Consider the following 18,597-nt stretch of genomic DNA (forward strand, 5'->3'; position numbering starts at 1 on the left):
CTGGGATTACAGGCGTGATCACAGTAGGATTACAGGCCACTTACCCCAGCCTGAAATGCATTTTATGGCAAGAACAGCCCCTTCCATTGCTTGAGTCCTCTAATTCTTTTTTTCCCCCCCAGACGGAGTCTTACTCTGTCGCCTAGGCTGGAGTGCAGTGGCACAGTCTCGGCTCACTGCAATCTCTGCCTCCCGGGTTCAAGCAATTTTCCTACCTCAGCCTCCAGAGTAGCTGAGATTACAGGTGCCTACCACCATGCCCGGCTATTTTTTGTATTTTTAGTAGAGGATGGGGTTTCACCATGTTGGCCAGGCTGGTCTTGAACTCCTGACGTCAGGTGATCTACCCATCTTGGCCTCCCAAAGTGCTGGGATTACAGATGTGAGCCACCATGCCTGGCCGAGTCCTGTAATGCTTAGTAGAGAGAAAAGATGAAATGAGTACCTGGGGTATCAGCCAATAGGCTGAGCTGGTTTTGTTTTTGTTTTTATTTTTGTTTTAGACAGGGTTTCGCTGTCACCCAGGTTGGAATGCAGTGGCACAATCTCAACTCACTGCAGCCTTGACTTCCTATGCTCAGGTGATCCTCCCACCTCAGCCTCCCAAGTAGCTGAGACTACAGGCACCCGCCACCATGCCCGGCTAATTTTTTGTAGAGATGGGGTTTTGCCATGTTGCCCAGGCTGGTCTTGAACTCTAGGACTCAAGCAGCCCTCCCACCTCAACCTCCCAGAGTTCTGGGATTACAGGTGTGAGCCACTGTGCCCAGCCAGTGTTGTTTGTTAAAATGGGGATATTCCAAGATATTCTGAGAAACAGTCAAAACTTGATTAACCAGGATGTTCAGGGAACGGGGTCCCTGTTAAAAATGTTTCTAAAATTATGCTAACCCACATAACTGTCTTTGTAATGTTAAAAGATAATTGTCAGAAAAAAGGTAAAAAATCATGACTCTCGTACAGATATAAAAATGAACACGTGTTAAAGATTTTATTTTACTCATTAATCAACAAGAGAACCAGAAAGATGTTATAGCTGGTTCAAACAAAAAGTCAAAAAGCACAAATTTATGTGGAGTAAAGGAACTAAATTGCAAACAGAGGCAAAAGTAGTTTTTCTACAGTGGGGAGGAAAGTCAATCCAAACTCTATGGGACAAGACAGATTTTGCATATACATCAGTTACCTGCAATTTACAGAGATGCAGAATAGCTTGAAGACAATAACCTGAGCTAAAATCAGATAGCCCAGAAGGTTATACTATAGACAGTGCATAGTTTTTTCATTAGAGTACAAAGGTTTTTCTGTAGTAAACATGGTGGATGCTTTGTGTGTGTGTCGGGGGGTGGGTGTTGATTTTGCTTCTTGTGATTTCTCAGGGCCGTCACTTCAGTTCTTATCCAGAATTCAGTTCCATATAACATGCATTTACTGAGTAGTTACTATATGTAAGGTGTCGTGGAGGAACCAAAGACAAAAAAGGATGCTATTTCTTTTTCTTTCTTTCTTTTTTTTTTTTTTTTTTGAGATGGAGTTCCACTCTTGTTGCCTAGGCTGGAGTGCAATGGCGCAATCTCAGCTCACCTCAACCTCCGCCTCCCAGGTTCAAGCGATTCTCCTGCCTCAGCCTCCCAAGTAGCTGGGATTATAGGCATGTGCCACCATGCCCGGCTAATTTGGTATTTTAGTAGAGATGGAGTTTCCCCATGTTGGCTCTGCTGGTCTCAAACCCCTGACCTCAGGTGATGTGCCTGCCTTGGCCTCCCACAGTGCTGGGATTACAGGCGTAAGCCACTGTGCCTGGCCAAGGATGCTATTTCTTACCTTAGGTAGCTGATTGTCTGGTGGGGGAGATAAACATGCCTTGCCCCCAACTAACCAAGCTAGAGAGGAGAATAAGAACCAGTGCTGTGGAAGAGGTAGGGATTAAATGCTTGAGGATAACCAGAGAGGGAGGGGTTAACTGAACTCTAGGGCCAGGGCTAGGGGGATGACGTGATGACATTTAAGCTGGGTCTTGAGAGAAGACAGGGAGAGGAAGAGGGGGAAGCAGGAGAGGCCATTTCAGGGTGAGGAGGGAGAAGAGTCCTGAAACTGGATGGTGTGTTTAGGAAGGGTTGGGAGCTGGGGGTGGTGAGAGTGGTGGGGAAATGGCAGGATGTGGTGGAAGAGGAGGCTGGAGAGGAGGTTTGAGGCCAGGTCATGAGGGCCCTGAAGGCTGTGCTGAGAATGGCTGGCTGGATCCTAGAGGCCGGGGAAAGCTATTGAAAGCTTTTGAGGAAGGAGGGGGTGACATGATCGACCTGGAGCTTTAGAAGATGAATTTATTGTAGAATCAAGAAATTGAAGGCAGAGGGAGCAGTTAAGAGGTGATTATAATATTCTGGGTGAGAGCTGATGAGGGCCTGCACCAGGGTAGTGGCAAGAAGGGTAGAAGGCAAGGCTGGAGATGGCATTATTAAGGCATGACTTCTGATTGAATATGGGCAGCAGGGGAGAGAAGGAGTTGAAGACGACAAGGCGGAAATTTCCAGGCTAGGGGACAGTAGTGCTGTTAAGTAAGCTAGGAAACACGCTGCTACTGGGCATAGGGGGTGGGGAGCAGGTTTATGAGAACAGATAATGAGTATGGTTTGAGACACGTTGAGTTTGAGGGGCTTGGTGGTCATCCAATTAACAGCGAGTTGCTGGCAGCTGGAAATTCTGGTCTGGGCTTAAGGAGAGAGGTCAAGGCTAGAGATACAGATTTGGGAGTCATCAGCGCATCAAGGGGCGAGCTGAAACTGTGGAAGCTCATGAGCTGAGAGAGAAGGCGGGGCAGGGCTGACAACTGGCACAGAGGGAGAGAGATGGGCCGGGGAAGCCAGGGAGAGCCGGCAAAAGGCAGACTAGGAGGAAAAGAGACAGAGGGAGACCAGGGAGGGACCAGAAGAGGGAGACTGAAGGCCAAAGAGTAGAGGGGAGGGGGAGGCACAGGAGAGGGAGAAGGGGAAGGAGGGGGAGAGGGAGGAGAGAATGAATGGGAGACTGAGGGAAATGGGGAAGGTGAAATAAGCAAGAAAAAGAAAGGGAAGGAGAGAGGTGGGAACGGGGAGAAAGTTGGAGGAGAAGGGATTGTGTGTGTGTGTGTGAGAGAGAGGAGAAAGGCAAAAGGTGAACAGCTGGGAGAATAATAGGGAGAGAGAAAGGTGAGGAGGAGGAAGAGTAAAGAGAGAGAGCTGGGTAGGGGGATGACGAGAAAGAGGGAAGGAGCCTTGAAAGATAGGAAGGGGAGGAAGTGGGAGAGGGTGGCAGAGGTGAAGAGAGACAGAGATCAAGGGAAAGGCCAGGCCCCAGTGAATGCCCAAGTCTTTGGGGTGGGCAGTGGAAGAGAAGGGCCCCGGAGAAGCCATCAGACAGTGGATCAGGAAAGACAAGAGAAGGGAGAGAATAAAGAGAAGGGGCAAGGGCAACGGTATGCTGCTCTGCAGAGATGAGGAGGAGGAGGAAGCCCAGGTAGGGTGGATGCCCCTCTCTCTTCTCCTACCACCTCCACACTGGCCTCCTGGCTCTCCCTTGATCTTTGTGGGCAACCTCCCGCCTTAGGACTTTCTCGTACACTCTTCCCTCAGCCTGGAATGCTTTTCTCCCAAGTATCTGCATGGCTACTCCTTCACCTCATTCCGATGGTTTAAATGTCTCCTTTACAGCAAGGCCTACCCTGCTCACCCTATTTCAGATAGTAGCCCTCCCCACCCTAGACTGTGTCCTTGCCCCTTAGTCTGTATTGTACTATCTCCTCTTCCTCCTCTTTTTTTTTTTTTTTTTTTTTGAGACAGTTTCACTCTTGTTGCCCAGGTTGGAGTGCAATGGCGCAATATCGGCTCACCGCAACCTCCGCCTCCTGGGTTCAAGCAATTCTCCTGCCTCAGCCTCCCGAGTATCTGGGATTACAGGCATGCACTACCACGCCTGGCTAATTTTGTATTTTTAGTAGAGACAGGGTTTCTCCATGTTGGTCAGGCTGATCTTGAACTCCCGACCTCAGGTGATCCACCTGCCTCGGCTTCCCAAAGTGCTGGGATTACAGGCATGAGCCACTGCACCTAACCTGTTGTACTATCTTCTAACATGCCGTGACATAGAATTATTTAACATGCTGTGACATAGAAGTATTTAACATGTTTATTGTCCATGTCATCCCCCCTGAGATGTAAGCTCCACATGGGCAGGGATTTTGTTCTGTTTTGTTAATCGTTGAATCCTCAGTACATAGGATGGTGCTGGCTCATAGTAGGAATGCAATAAATTGTGATACTGTGTTGAATGTGGACAACTCTGAAAATTGAAAAACGGATACATGAAACAAATCCCTCATACAACTATATCTTACTGTGATTTACTTCTTTGGAAAGTGGAGAACAACATACAATTCTGGTAACTGTAGGGTTCTGTTCAGTTGAACTTCAATGAATAAGGATTTTAGTTAATAAGCTAACTCGAGAGCTTAAGGGTCTCAAGACAAGCTCATTGGATAAAGCTTTTTCTTGGTGGCTCATTTTTTCTAGAAGGTAAATTGACTGTGCCCTGCTTGTCAAAGCAAGAGAGGGACATTGGCTGGTGAAGAGAGTGTTGGAGCATGGAGACAACAGACTGATAGGAAGGGACAAGGACGGAAACGTGGTTTTTTGTTTTGTTTTGTTTTGTGTTTTTGAGATGAAGTCTTGCTCTGTGGCCCAGGCTGGAGTGTGCTGGCACGATCTCAGCTCACTGCAACCTCCGCATCTTGGGTTCAAGCAATTCTTGTGCCTCAACCTCCCGAGTAGCTGGGATTACAGGTGCGCACTGCCATGCCAGGCTAATTTTTTAAATTTTTAGTAGAAACGGGGTTTTACCATGTTGTCCAGGCTGGCCTTGAACCCCTGACCTCAGGTGATCCACCCGCCCTGGCCTCCCAAAATGTTGGGATTACGGGCGTGAGCCACCGCGCCTTGCCGAAACGTGGTTCTTTCTTTTTTTTTTTTTTTTTTTTTTTTGAGACGGAGTCTCGCTCTGTCGCCCAGGCTGGAGTGCAGTGGCTGAATCTCAGCTCACTGCCAGCTCCGCCTCCCGGGTTTACGCCATTCTCCTGCCTCAGCCTCCCGAGTAGCTGGGATTACAGGCGCCCGCCACCTCGCCCGGCTAGTTTTTTTGTATTTTTTTAGTAGAGACGGGGTTTCACCGTGTTCGCCAGGATGGTCTCGATCTCCTGACCTCGTGATCCACCCGTCTCAGCCTCCCAAAGTGCTGGGATTACAGGCTTGAGCCACCGCGTCCGGCCACGTGTGGTTCTTGATGGAACATTGTTTTCTGTTTGTTTGCTTCTTGGTGGTCAGTGTGCAAGGAATACCACACCTGATTTGGAGGGAGCTTGAAACCAGGTTAGATACATGTGTTATGTCCAAGTCAAAGTCAATGGAGTATTTTTGAAGGACTTATAAAAAACAGCATGTGCTTCCTCTGAAGAGTGTAAATTGGCAACGTCACTCAAATACTTCAGTACCTATGGATTAGAGAGTAGAAGAGAAAAAGGTCACCAGTAGTGTTTCAGTGCACCATTCATATATGGGTATGACTCTCTAATTGTAGTTGGTTAGGCTAAATGTGTGTAGAAAAATATACTGTCATCTCATTTGTCTGAAATAGATTGAATTTCCTCGAACACTCAAGCATATCTGTCTTTTAAGATAATTTAAAACTCACTCTAGGTGATTAACAATGTCCTCATCTCTATCCTGAAACCTATGGATTCCTAGAAAGCTAGTGCTCCCTCTTCCCGGTTTAGACCTTAATTTTCCATAGCAGGCTGGCTGCTTTAACATTTTGATGCTGTAATTACCTTTATTGAAACATTGCTGTGTAAAAGGTGATTGAAGCAGCTGTCCCTGTTACGAGTTTTGATTTTCTGGAATTCTTTTCCCCAGGGGGAGTGGCCACAGCAGGTCCTATCTGGTGGTGAGTGGCTGTCATGATCTCTACAGCACCGCTCTACAGCGGCGTGCACAACTGGACCAGTTCTGACCGGATTCGCATGTGTGGCATCAACGAGGAGAGGTGAGGAGTCCGGAAAGGTGGCCGCTGCTGGCCTCCAGTGAGTGGTACCTCATCACCAGAGGGATAGCTGCACACAATAGGGCCTGGGGAGGGACCCTGGGGAGGAGACTCTTAGTTGTTTCTAATTTTCCTGTGGTGGGATGGGGATGGGGCTGTGTGAGTGGCCTGATCGGCCATGCTATCTCTTTTCAGACGAAGGTGAGGAGGCCAAAAAATGACCTTTTGCCAGCTAGCACTTGTCTACTCATTAACAACTGTCAGACTGGGGAGTAAGGGGAAGCTCAGGCAATAGCAATTTTTTTTTTTTTTTTTTTTTTTTTTTTTTTTTTTTTTTTTTTTTGACAGGGCCTCACTCTGTCACACAGGCTGGAGGGCAGCAGCACAGTCTTGGCTCACTGCAACCTCTGTCTCCTGGGCTCAAGTGATTCTCCCACCTCAGCCCCACCAGTAGCTGGGACCACATGCGAGCAACACCACACCTGGCTATTTTTTTTTTTTTTTTTTGTAGTTTTTGTAGAGACGGGGGTTTCACCATGTGGCCCGGGCTGGTCTCAAACCCCTGAGCTCAAGTGATCTGCCTGCCTCAGCCTCCCCAAATGCTGGGATTATAGGCATGAGCCACTGCCCATGCCTGGTCAGTGATTGCAGTTTTTATTTGCCGCCTCCAAGTTTGGTGCTCAAGGATATATATAAGGTATTTTCAGTCCTTGATCTAGGTCTGGAAGAAAGATGGTTTTATTGTTCAGATTTCTGCTGGGAACTGGCAGTGGGCATTCTGGTGGTCAGCGCTTTCCCACCTCATGAGGCTAATTCCAATTTGAAGTGAGATCCTTATGAAGTATCAAAGGATGTTGAGACTGCCTAGCATAGTCTTGAGAGTTGGTGACATCTGCCTGACGTGTGTGTGTTTTCAGTTATCTGTTCCCCAGAATATTTGGTTGACCAAGATGTGCCATTTCCTGGTCATGCCCATACCCAAAGCACTCAAAATGGCCTTCAGAATTTATATTTGACTTTCATAACCCTTGATCAAAGAGCTGTGTGTGATAACTGCAGTGCCTCTCTCATTTTTTTTATTTTTTTGAGACAGAGTCTCGCTCTGTCACTCCCAGGCTGGAGTGCAGTGGTGCAATCTCGGGCTCACTGCAAGCTCCACCTCCTGGGTTCATGCCATTCTCCTGCCTCAGCCTTCCACGTAGCTGGGACTATAGGCACCCGCCACCATGCCTGGCTAATTTTTTGTATTTTTAGTAGAGACAGGGTTTCACCATGTTAACCAGGATGGTCTCGATCTCCTGACCTCGTGATCTACCCGCCTCGGCCTCCCAGAGTGCTGGGATTGCAGGCATGAGCCAGCACGCCTGGCCTTTTTTTTTTTTTTTTTTTTTTTTTTTTTTTTTTTTTTTTTTTGAGACAGAGTCTGGGGCTACAGGCGCATGCCACCACACCTGGCCAATTTCTGTATTTTTAGTAGAGACGGAGTTTTACTGTGTTGACCAGGCTGGTCTCGAACTCCAGACCTCATGATCCACTCACCTCGGCCTTCTAAAGTGCTGGGATTACAGGCATGAGCCACTGCACTCAGCCGCCTCTCCCATTTTTAGAGAAGGCACTGCTCTTTCATGCTTGCTGGTGTTTTTCTGTTGTTTCAACCCACTGACTGTTTAAATTCAAATATACATCAGATAAATCACCAAGACACAGAACAATATGGCTTTCCCTGGGATTCAAGATCTGACGTTTCTTGGGTAAACCTTAGAAATGTGTGTGTGCATATGGGGGAATATTGGTGATTTTGAGGGGAAAAGGAATGGAAGTCTTTATTTATCTACTTTCTTCTTCTGTTCCTAATCGAAGAAGTATATACTTGTATGAGGTCAAGGTTAGCAGAATAGACGTTTTTATTTTCTTAAGCCATTAGTGCCTGATAGCTTAATGTTCTCTGTACTGAGGAACAAGTTAGAGATGGGCTTAAAAGGAATTTAATTTTAGGATATAAGAGTCAAGATCATGGAAAATGAGATGAAATTCTCAGGTGCTCAGGAAGAAAAGTGTTTTCCTTTACATATGAAGCATGTCCTCAGATGATCACTAGGAGATGATCTAGGGAAAGGCAGGGTGATAATAATGATTTGCGTAAGTATTCATTGGCAGGTCATGTTGACCTAGTTATAAGTAGTTGAGACTTTGATGCAGAAATCTGGACTACAGCCTTCAAAAGACCAGCAGGACCGGGCGCTGTGGCTCATGCTTGTAATCCCAGCACTTTGGGAGGCCAAGGCGAGTGGATCACCTGAGGTCAGGAGTTCAAGACCAGCCTGGCCAACATGGCGAAGCCCCGTCTCTACTAAAAATACAAAAAAATTAGCCAGGCATGGTGGTGTATGCCTGTAATCCCAGCTACTGAAGAGACTGAGGCAAGAGAATCACTTGAACCCGGGAGGTGAAGGTTGCAGTAAGCCGAGATTGCACCACTGCACTCCAGCCAGGGTGACAGAGCAGGACTCTGTCTCAAAAACAATAAAATTATATAGTAATAAAAAAAGACCAACAGACAAGTTACCTTAGTTCACCATCTACTATAAATCCCTGCCAAGAAGGGAGCAGGAAGTAGACTCAAAATCTGATTTTCCCTCCATCTTGTTTTTTGTTTTTGAGATGCAGTCTTGCTCGGTTGCTCAGTCTGGAGTGCAGTGGCACGATCTTGGCTCACTGCAACCTCCGCCACCTGGGTTTAAGTGATTCTTGTGCATCAGCCTCCTGAGTAACTAGGATTACAGGCGTGCACCACCATGCCTGGCTAATTTTTGTATTTTTAGTAGAGACAGGGTTTCACCATGTCACCAAGGCTGGTCTCAGACTCCTTATCTCAATCTGTCCACCTTGGCCTCCCAAAATGCTGGAATTACAGGTGTGAGCCACCACGCCTGGCCAGATTTTCCCTCCTTCTAAACCTGTGCCTAGTGCTTAAGATGACCCCCCCTTTTTTTTTTTTTTTTGAGACGGAGTTTAGCTCTCGTTGCCCAGGCTGGAGTGCAATGGTGTGATCTTGGCTCACCACAACCTGTGCCTCCCGGGTTCAAACGATTCTCCTGCCTCAGCCTCCTGAGTAGCTGGGATTAGAGTCATGTGCCACCACACCCGGCTAATTTTGTATTTTTAATAGAGACGGGTTTTCTCCACGTTGGTCCCGCTGGTCTCGAGCTCCCGACCTCAGGTGATCCGCCCGCCTCGGCCTCCCAAAGTGTTGGGATTACAGATGTGAGCCACCACGCCCGGCCTAAGATGACTTTTTAAGTGTTGTCACTTTTCATCTCATCCACCCTTTATTATCACCCGTGGTGCCCGTGGTGATCCCCCTTGCCTTTTTTGCTTCTCTTGCTACAGTCTAGGCCATGTTATCACTGGTTTCCAAAATGTAATCTCACCTTATTTAAAAATCCTTTTCCTTGGCCTTTTACAACTTGTAGAATTTAGGAATTTGGGGTACAAAGCTGTGCCTGGGGTTCAACTCTTAAAGTGATATTTTAGAGGCCTGCCAGCTTTGGTAGCTGCGATTGAGGACTGCAGAACAGGAGGCATGGGCTTGCAGCTAGCCCCAGGTGGCTGTCTCTAGGCAAACCCACAGCTAAATGTGTCTGCTTGCCTGCTTGCATCCCTTCTAGGATTAATTCATGCCTTCATTCAACAAACATTTATTTAACATAATGAGAGCAAACCAATAGTCCTAGTACATTGGTGGTGAGTGCCCTAGAGTAGCATGTCTGGGTCCGGTGGGAGTCCAGATGCAAGATTGACAAACCTCCTGGTGGGAGAATAACGGAAGGCTTCCCAGAGGCAGTGGCATTTGAGCCCAGGCTTGAGGAATGAGTAGGAGTTTGAGGTGAGAGCTGGTATTTCCCTGGGACAATAAGAGCACAGTGTGGCGGCGCACAGTGGCTCACGCCTGTAATCCCGGCACTTTGGGAGGCCGAGGCAAGTGGATCACCTGAGGTCGGGAGTTCGAGATCAGCCTGACCAACATGGAGAAACCCCGTCTCTACTAAAAATTCAAAAATTAGCTTGGTGTGGTAGCGCATGCCTGTAATCCCAGCTACTCGGGAGGCTCAGGCAAGAGAATCGCTTGAACCCAGGAGACGGAGGTTGCAGTGAGCTGAGATCGTACCATTGCGCTCCTCCAGCCTGGGCAACAAGACAGAAACTCTGTCTCAAAAAAAATAAATAAATAAAAATAAAAAAGCACAGTGTGTTTGGGGAAGGTCCGAGTTGGAATGAAGGCAGTCTTGGGGTACTGTGGGACTCGAACCAGGGAAAATCTCCCAGAACTGGAAGGTAAGGAGCCTGGTGTGTGCTGGGTGGTATATTTCTCTTATGGGTAGTCTGGGCCCAGCAGGAACTGAAGAGGGTCTGGTTTGACAGTGGTGCTAGCCCTTAATAATTAAGGAAACAGCCCTGAGGGGTCATGGCCGTTTCTGGTTTAAGTTCCACAAAACCTTGAACATAACAGCTCTGCCTCCTCTGTGGTGGGAAGAAACAGCAGGATTGATTTTCAGTCCTAACTGAAGCCTGCTATGACCTCTGTACCCTCCTGCCGCCCCTGCCCCCGCCAGCTGCACCGTCATAACCTTGCCTGGTTGACCCAGCTCTTCCCGGGCCCCCTCCCCTCCAAGTTACTCCTGTCCCAGGCTCTTCTCTCAATGGAGCAAGTTAATGTTTGCTTAGCTCTGCCCACCCCTCTTCTCAGAGGATTTGAAACACGGCTGCATGACATTTTGCAGCGCCTTTGGGGCTGGCACTCAGGCGTGGGTATGGCTGGAGTAGCCAGGACTGCTGTTGCTTGGCCTGGTTCTGTGGTTCTCTGGCAGCTGCCTTCGAGAGCAGGGATTCTGCTTTCAAGGTGTGATTTCAGGCAGGGTGGGAGCTTGCAAGGGGGGAGTGAGGATGCAGCCCACTGCCTTTTGTATGACCAGGAGGGGAAAGAATGTAAATAAATAGCACCTTCCCATGTGGGGTTGCTTGGGGGAAGTGCTGCTTGTTTTCCCTGGAGTATTCCCCCCAAAACCATCCCTGGCAATTTTAGTGGGAACACGCTTCCCCCTGGCCCAAGGCTGGGCATAGGTCTCGCTTTTGTGGTCTCTTAGGAGTTGATGTGAAAGTGTGTTTTCCCTTTCCCTCAGGCCCTCCCTCCCTCCCCTTCCCGAGACCACCCTGACTGCATCTAAAGCCCTTGCCTCTCCTTACAGTCATTTCTGTTTGTCACCAACAGTCACTTCCAGCAGTGGAGCCCTCCCACTTCTGCCAGCCTAACTGCCTTTTAAAGGGAACAAGCCTTTCCCCCTCGGTTAGCCCCTTCTGGATCCCTGAAAAGATGGGGAGAGGCCCGTGGTGATCCCCCTTGCCTTTTTTGCTTCTCTTGCCCCAGGTACAATTTTGGAGTCCCTGTTTCAGTGGGAGGGAGGGAGTTAGCAGCGCCCTCCCCCTTCTTGTTGGGGTTGGCTCCAGCACCCTGACTGCCCTTTGGCTAGGGTGACTGGGGAGGCAGGAGCTGGCTTCTTCAGGGCTGTCTTCAGGAGCTTGGGGTGAGGCTCTAAAGAAGGGAGGCAAAAATTAGCCAGGCGTGGTGGCGTATGCCTATAATTCTGGCTACGCAGGAGGCTGAGGCAGGAGAATTGCCTGATCCCAGGAGGCGGAGGTTGCAGTGAGCCGAGATCGAGATTGCGCCACTGCACTCCAGCCTGGGCGACAGAGCGAGATTCAATCTCAAAAAAAAAAAAAAAAAGGAGAGAAAGAAGGGAGGTGATTTCAGGCACAGTGTATTTCCCCAGGGGCACACAGAGCAGTCCTGTGCCTTGCCCACCCAGGAAACGCACTGCAGCATCTATGTTGGGGTTTTATTCTTTAACCTCAACCTCCTCCTTGGCCACTCCCACCCACAGCTCCCAAGGGCAGGGGGCAATAGTTTTTTTCTGTTGTTGTTGTTGTTTTGAGACAGGGTCTCACTGTGTCGCCCAGGCTGAAGTGCAGTGGTGGGATCTTGGCTCACTGCAACCTCTGCCTCCCAGACTCAAGCGATTCTCCTGCCTCAGCCTCCCAAGTAGCTGGGATTACAGGTGCCTGCCACCACACCCAGCTAATGTTTGTATTTTTTAGTAGAGTTGAGGTTTTACCATGTTGGCCAGGCTGATATGGAACTCCTGACCTCAGGTGATGTACCCACCTTGGTTGGCCTCCCAAAGTGCTGGGATTATAGGTGTGAGCCATCGTGCCTGGCCTAATAGTTCTTGCTGTACTTAAAATACCAGACTTTCAGTGGGTAACTTCACCCTTCCAGTCTAATACCACCCCCTCCTTTTTTTTTTTTTTTTTTTTTTGTTCAGGATGTACCGTTTTCTATGATGCTTACCTGAAATTTGGAGAAGACTTTTTGAGCAGGGGGAGATGCAGTTGAGTTTTCCTCCTTTGGGACCCAACTGTCTGGCCTTGAGTCTTTTTTCTCTGGGGCATATGAACCTGAATTTGGGGTCTGAGGCCTTTCGGACGGGAGAGAACAAAGTGATGCTGGGAGACTGATGGGGGGGTGGGGGGCCACTGGCCGGAGATAGGATGTAGGCAAAGATAGAAGGAGGGTAGAAGGGAGGGTGTTGCCTAGAACTCTAGAAAAGGGGGCAGTGTCTCCTGGAGGGAAAAAAGGAGTATTCTTAAAATAATGCCTCTCAGCACCCAGTGACCTGGTGGCCTCCAAGTGGTATTATTACTAGTGCTAATAAACGTGTCTCTGCTCTAGGCAAGCCAGGAGGTGAATAGGTGATGATTCAGATTTAGACCTGAAAACACAACAGGGGTTTATTTGTTTTAGAAGAAGATTACCCATATGACACTTTTAACCAGCTGCCCTTAGAGACTTAAAATAAGGTTGTATTTAAAAGAAAAAAGGGTTTTGCATACCTTTTGAGGCATTCAGTGGTTCTCATGTCTCTCCCCTTTGAGCAACGCCCTGTACATCCTGGGTGGTCATTTTGGCAGGTAAGCTACAAGGAAAAGGTAAAAGTGCTAGGGTGTCCACACTCCTGGCAAGAGCCCTAGAAAACAGGGTAAACAGTCCAAAGAAGGGAGTCTAGTCAGACTGGGCTCTGGCAGGGACTTCCAACGCTAGGTGTGGAGCCTCCACTTTGTAACCAAGAACCCCCAGTTCCTTGTAATCCTCCTTGCAATCTCACCTCACAGGAAGTGAAACAGGAAGGTTTTATGGGGACCCAGGAAGGCAAGAGGCATTCTGGGGAAGGTGGTGGTGGCTCTAATCCTGGGCCTCATGTCCCTTCTCTGGTTGTATCTTCCATGCTAGAAGAGCACCTCTTTCTGATGAGGAGTCAACGACAGGTGACTGCCAGCACTTTGGATCTCAGGAGTTTTGTGTCAGCAGCAGTTTTTCCAAGGTAAGAGGCTTTATGGAGCCATGTGCTGTCCACCAAAGGATGGAGCTGAGCTGCCCAGAAGGTGTGCCCAGCCTGCCATCCCAAGAAGTAGGCAGAAAGGGACAGGGTCTCTCCTAGGAGTTGGTGTTGGTGGGACACAAATTGGCTGGCTGCCATCTGCGTCTTCCGAGACCTGGTTGGTTGAGTTGCAGAGAAGACCAGCAGTTGCCTCTCAGGGCTCTCAGAACACTTGCACCATCTTCAGCGAGCTGGCTGAAATGTGCATGCTATCCTGTCGTTGCAGGTGGAGCTCACGGCAGTTGGAAGTGGCAGCAATGCCCGGGGGGCAGACCCAGATGGCAGTGCTACAGAAAAACTTGGGCACAAGTCAGAAGACAAGCCTGACGATCCCCAGCCAAAAATGGACTATGCTGGGAATGTGGCAGAGGCCGAGGGCCTCTTGGTGCCCCTGAGCAGCCCAGGAGACGGGCTCAAGCTTCCCTCATCTGACAGCGCCGAGGCCAGCAACAGCAGGGCCGACTGCTCCTGGACTCCACTCAACACCCAAATGAGCAAACAGGTTGACTGCTCGCCTGCTGGAGTAAAGGCTTTGGACTCTCGGCAAGGTGTTGGAGAGAAGAATACTTTCATTTTGGCAACTCTGGGAACCGGAGTCCCTGTGGAGGGGACCCTGCCTCTGGTTACCACTAACTTTAGCCCTCTGCCAGCCCCTATCTGTCCCCCTGCTCCCGGTTCAGCCTCTGTCCCCCCCTCTGTTCCAGATGCATTCCAGGTTCCCCTCTCCGTCCCTGCCCCAGTCCCCCATTCAGGGCTTGTTCCAGTCCAAGTTGCCACTTCAGTTCCAGCTCCTTCCCCTCCCTTAGCACCTGTCCCGGCTCTGGCTCCGGCGCCACCGTCGGTGCCCACGCTCATCTCTGACTCGAACCCCCTTTCCGTTTCGGCCTCAGTCTTGGTGCCTGTGCCAGCTTCTGCTCCCCCTTCGGGCCCGGTTCCCCTGTCTGCTTCAGCTCCTGCCCCACTTTCAGTCCCAGTTTCAGCTCCTCCCTTGGCTCTCATCCAGGCTCCTGTGCCCCCTTCAGCTCCGACCTTGGTTCTCGCTCCCGTCCCCACTCCGGTTCTGGCTCCCATGCCAGCATCCACACCTCCAGCGGCCCCTGCCCCTCCGTCTGTGCCCATGCCCACTCCAACCCCGTCTTCCGGCCCGCCTTCTACCCCCACCCTCATCCCCGCCTTTGCTCCTACGCCGGTGCCTGCACCCACCCCAGCCCCCATTTTTACTCCAGCCCCCACACCCATGCCTGCTGCCACGCCAGCTGCCATTCCCACCTCTGCACCCATCCCGGCCTCCTTCAGTTTGAGTCGAGTGTGCTTTCCTGCAGCTCAGGCACCAGCTATGCAAAAAGTCCCCCTGTCCTTTCAGCCAGGGACAGTGCTGACCCCGAGCCAGCCACTGGTATATATCCCACCTCCAAGCTGTGGGCAGCCGCTCAGTGTGGCCACACTGCCAACCACTCTAGGGGTTTCCTCCACTCTTACGCTCCCTGTCCTGCCGTCCTACCTGCAGGACAGGTGTCTCCCAGGCGTGCTAGCCTCCCCAGAGCTCCGTTCTTACCCGTACGCATTTTCTGTGGCCCGGCCTCTGACTTCGGATTCCAAGCTGGTGTCTCTGGAGGTGAACAGGCTGCCTTGCACTTCCCCATCCGGTAGCACCACCACCCAGCCTGCACCCGACGGGGTCCCTGGGCCTTTGGCAGATACCTCCCTCGTCACTGCTTCTGCCAAGGTGCTTCCAACTCCACAGCCTCTGCTACCAGCCCCCAGTGGGAGCTCAGCCCCACCACACCCCTCCAAGATGCCCACTGGCACCGAGCAGCAAACAGAAGGGACCTCCGTTACCTTCTCTCCTCTTAAGTCACCGCCACAGCTGGAACGAGAGATGGCCTCTCCACCTGAGTGCAGCGAGATGCCCCTTGATCTGTCCTCCAAGTCCAACCGCCAGAAGCTTCCATTGCCGAACCAGCGCAAGACACCCCCCATGCCTGTGTTGACTCCCGTGCACACCAGCAGCAAGGCCCTCCTCTCCACAGTCCTGTCTAGGTCTCAGCGCACGACCCAGGCTGCCGGCAGCAACGTCACCTCCTGCCTGGGCTCCACTTCCTCACCCTTTGTCATATTTCCTGAGATCGTGAGGAATGGGGACCCAAGCACCTGGGTGAAGAACTCAACCGCGCTGATTAGCACCATTCCTGGCACCTACGTGGGAGTGGCCAACCCAGTGCCTGCATCCCTGCTGCTGAACAAAGACCCCAACCTTGGCATCAACCGTGACCCCCGCCATCTCCCCAAGCAGGAGCCCATCTCCATCATTGATCAAGGAGAGCCGAAGGGCGCTGGTGCCACGTGTGGCAAAAAGGGCAGCCAGGCTGGTACTGAGGGACAGCCAAGCACAGTGAAACGATACACCCCAGCCCGCATTGCCCCTGGGCTGCCAGGGTGCCAAACCAAGGAACTCTCTTTGTGGAAACCCACGGGGCCGGCAAATATTTATCCCCGGTGTTCAGTCAATGGGAAACCTACCAGCACCCAGGTCCTGCCTGTTGGCTGGTCCCCGTACCACCAGGCGTCTCTGCTTTCCATTGGCATTTCCAGTGCTGGGCAGCTGACCCCCAGTCAGGGGGCGCCCATCAGGCCCACCAGCGTTGTTTCGGAGTTTTCTGGTGTGCCATCTCTCAGCTCCAGCGAAGCCGTGCACGGACTTCCCGAGGGGCAGCCACGGCCTGGGGGCACCTTTGTTCCAGAGCAGGACACTGCTACAAAGAACAAAACTTGCCGGATTGCTGCCAAGCCTTACGAAGAACAAGTCAATCCTGTCCTCTTGACCCTCAGCCCTCAGACCGGGACCCTGGCACTGTCTGTTCAGCCTAGCGGTGGGGACATTCGAATGAATCAGGGGTCTGAGGAATCAGAGAGCCACCTCTGCTCTGACAGCACTCCTAAGATGGAAGGCCCCCAGGGGGCTTGTGGCCTGAAGCTGGCAGGAGACACGAAGCCTAAGAACCAAGTGCTGGCCACCTACATGTCCCATGAGCTGGTCCTGGCCACCCCCCAGAACCTGCCTAAGATGCCTGAGCTGCCTTTGCTACCTCACGACAGCCACCCCAAGGAACTTATCTTGGACGTGGTTCCGAGCAGCAGGAGGGGCTCCAGTACCGAGCGCCCACAGCTTGGAAGCCAGGTGGATCTGGGGCGAGTGAAAATGGAGAAGGTGGATGGTGATGTGGTCTTCAATTTAGCCACCTGCTTCCGGGCTGATGGCCTCCCAGCGGCTCCCCAAAGGGGCCAAGCTGAAGTTCGGGGTAAGGCCGGGCAGGCTCGAGTGAAACAAGAAAGTGTAGGGGTCTTTGCTTGCAAGAACAAGTGGCAGCCAGATGATGTGACGGAATCTCTGCCGCCCAAGAAGATGAAGTGCGGCAAAGAGAAGGACGGCGAAGAGCAGCAGCTGCAGCCCCAAGCCAAGGCCATGGTCCGGAGTTCCCACAGACCCAAGGTGAGTGCCGAGCTAAGGTCCAGGGTGGGGCCGAGACACTGCTGGTCTACTTCGTGCTGTGGATGGCAACCTCCTGTGACCCCTACCCTGTGACACAGTGCTGCTGGGCAGCTGTGTGAACTGAATGGATTGGAAGGCTTTTGTAAAAGGAATAATGACCTGCTGTCCCCTCCCTAGGTCACATTTTCCATATACGGTGTCTCAGCATGGGGAGAGGCTGGCTTGTAGTTTGTAGGATGTGGGAAATGATTCCGTCCCTGGGGTAGGGAAGCCATTGTCCCAGATGAGGTCGGAAAGCGGAAGAAGGTATTGGTGAGGGAAATCAATGAATAACAGGCTCTTCCTTGAATAACCATTCTTCCTTTTCCTATACTGAGAGAACACTGGCCTTGAGAACTTAGGGATGGGGAGAGCAGGGGCCTCTGACGGGGTTGTTCCTTGCACCGCTGGTGGGGGGCCTACTTGGGAATTGCTGGGAGCCTTGTGGGGTCAGAGCCAATTTGACGTCTGTGCTAATCCATCAGTTTCCTACCCGCTCAAATGCTTGAGGCAGCAGATTTGGGTTTTGGCCCATTGGGGATTGGATGGGCAAGGAAGGTTGGGTGTCTGGGTGTTGGTCTTAACAGGCTATGGATGGTGGCAGAGTTCTAGGCAAAAAGGTGGGCCAGGAACACTTGATGAGAATCCCCTGGTCCCCCGGAAGGGACCAGAGGCCACTGGTGATCCAAGGAGAATCTTGAAACATTTGAGGATAGGGTTTATTGAAAATCTAGAACAGCTTGAAGTTCTGTTAGCAAGCTTTCAAGTTGGATGTTGATGTACACTAAGGGACAAATTTCTGGCTAGAGCGCTGTGAATTTGTCTGTGGCAAAAGTTTATGGTCTTTTCTGGACCATAGACCATTTCAAAAAGCTAATGAGAGCTATGGACCCTGTCCCCAGAAACGTGACCTCAGAATTTTGCCAATAATTTCAGGGGGTTCATGGACCTGACCTCTGCCCCATCGCCCAAAGCCCACCCAGGGACTCCAGGTTAAGAACCCCTGGGATAGGTGTTTGGGTGGCTTTTAACTCACAAACCTCACAACCACCCTGGTATGTCAGAGACACATGAAGTAGGAACGTGGGTCATGACGCAGTAGAGCATATAACATTTGGCAGGTAACTGCCATCTGTACTCGGTGGTAATAAGAATAATAATTCATGTCGTTAGAGTTGTATTTCTACATATGTTATCTAATCCTTACAGTAACCCTATGAGGTGAATGCTACACCAATCTACAGGTGAGAAAATAAATGAAACAGAGGCTCAGAGAGGATACACTACCCAGTTACACAGCTACTAAATGGCAGAACTAGAACTCAGACTCTGGTCTCTGGTTCCAAAGTCCATGTTCTTCTTCAGCCAGCTATACCATATTATCTTCCACTCGCTTTCTTTTTTTTTTTTTTTTGAGTCAGAGTCTTGCTCTGTCACCCAGGCTGGAGTGCAGTGGCTCGATGACAGCTCATCGCAGCCTTCACCTTCTGGGCTTAAGCAGTCTCC

At 50.6% G+C, this 18,597-nt stretch overlaps 1 protein-coding gene across 6 annotated transcripts in view; it reads left to right on the forward strand.

The window, feature by feature from the left end:
* BCORL1 (BCL6 corepressor like 1) overlaps nucleotides 1–18,597 on the forward strand; it is a 79,286-nt gene that overhangs the window by 19,108 nt on the left and 41,581 nt on the right. For 5 of the 6 annotated variants that reach the window (XM_030934465.1, XM_030934467.1, XM_030934464.1 and 2 more), the window contains 3 exons: nucleotides 5,943–6,072; nucleotides 13,415–13,505; nucleotides 13,789–17,052. In XM_030934465.1, the coding sequence (XP_030790325.1) occupies nucleotides 5,987–6,072; nucleotides 13,415–13,505; nucleotides 13,789–17,052 (3,441 nt within the window). In that variant the 5' untranslated portion in view covers nucleotides 5,943–5,986. Of the gene's footprint in view, nucleotides 1–5,942; nucleotides 6,073–11,338; nucleotides 11,495–13,414; nucleotides 13,506–13,788; nucleotides 17,053–18,597 lie in introns of all 6 variants that reach the window. The other variant, XM_030934468.1, reaches the window with a different exon arrangement.

The sequence above is a fragment of the Rhinopithecus roxellana genome, chromosome 7 (assembly GCF_007565055.1).
Source record: "Rhinopithecus roxellana isolate Shanxi Qingling chromosome 7, ASM756505v1, whole genome shotgun sequence".
NCBI lineage: Eukaryota > Metazoa > Chordata > Mammalia > Primates > Cercopithecidae > Rhinopithecus > Rhinopithecus roxellana.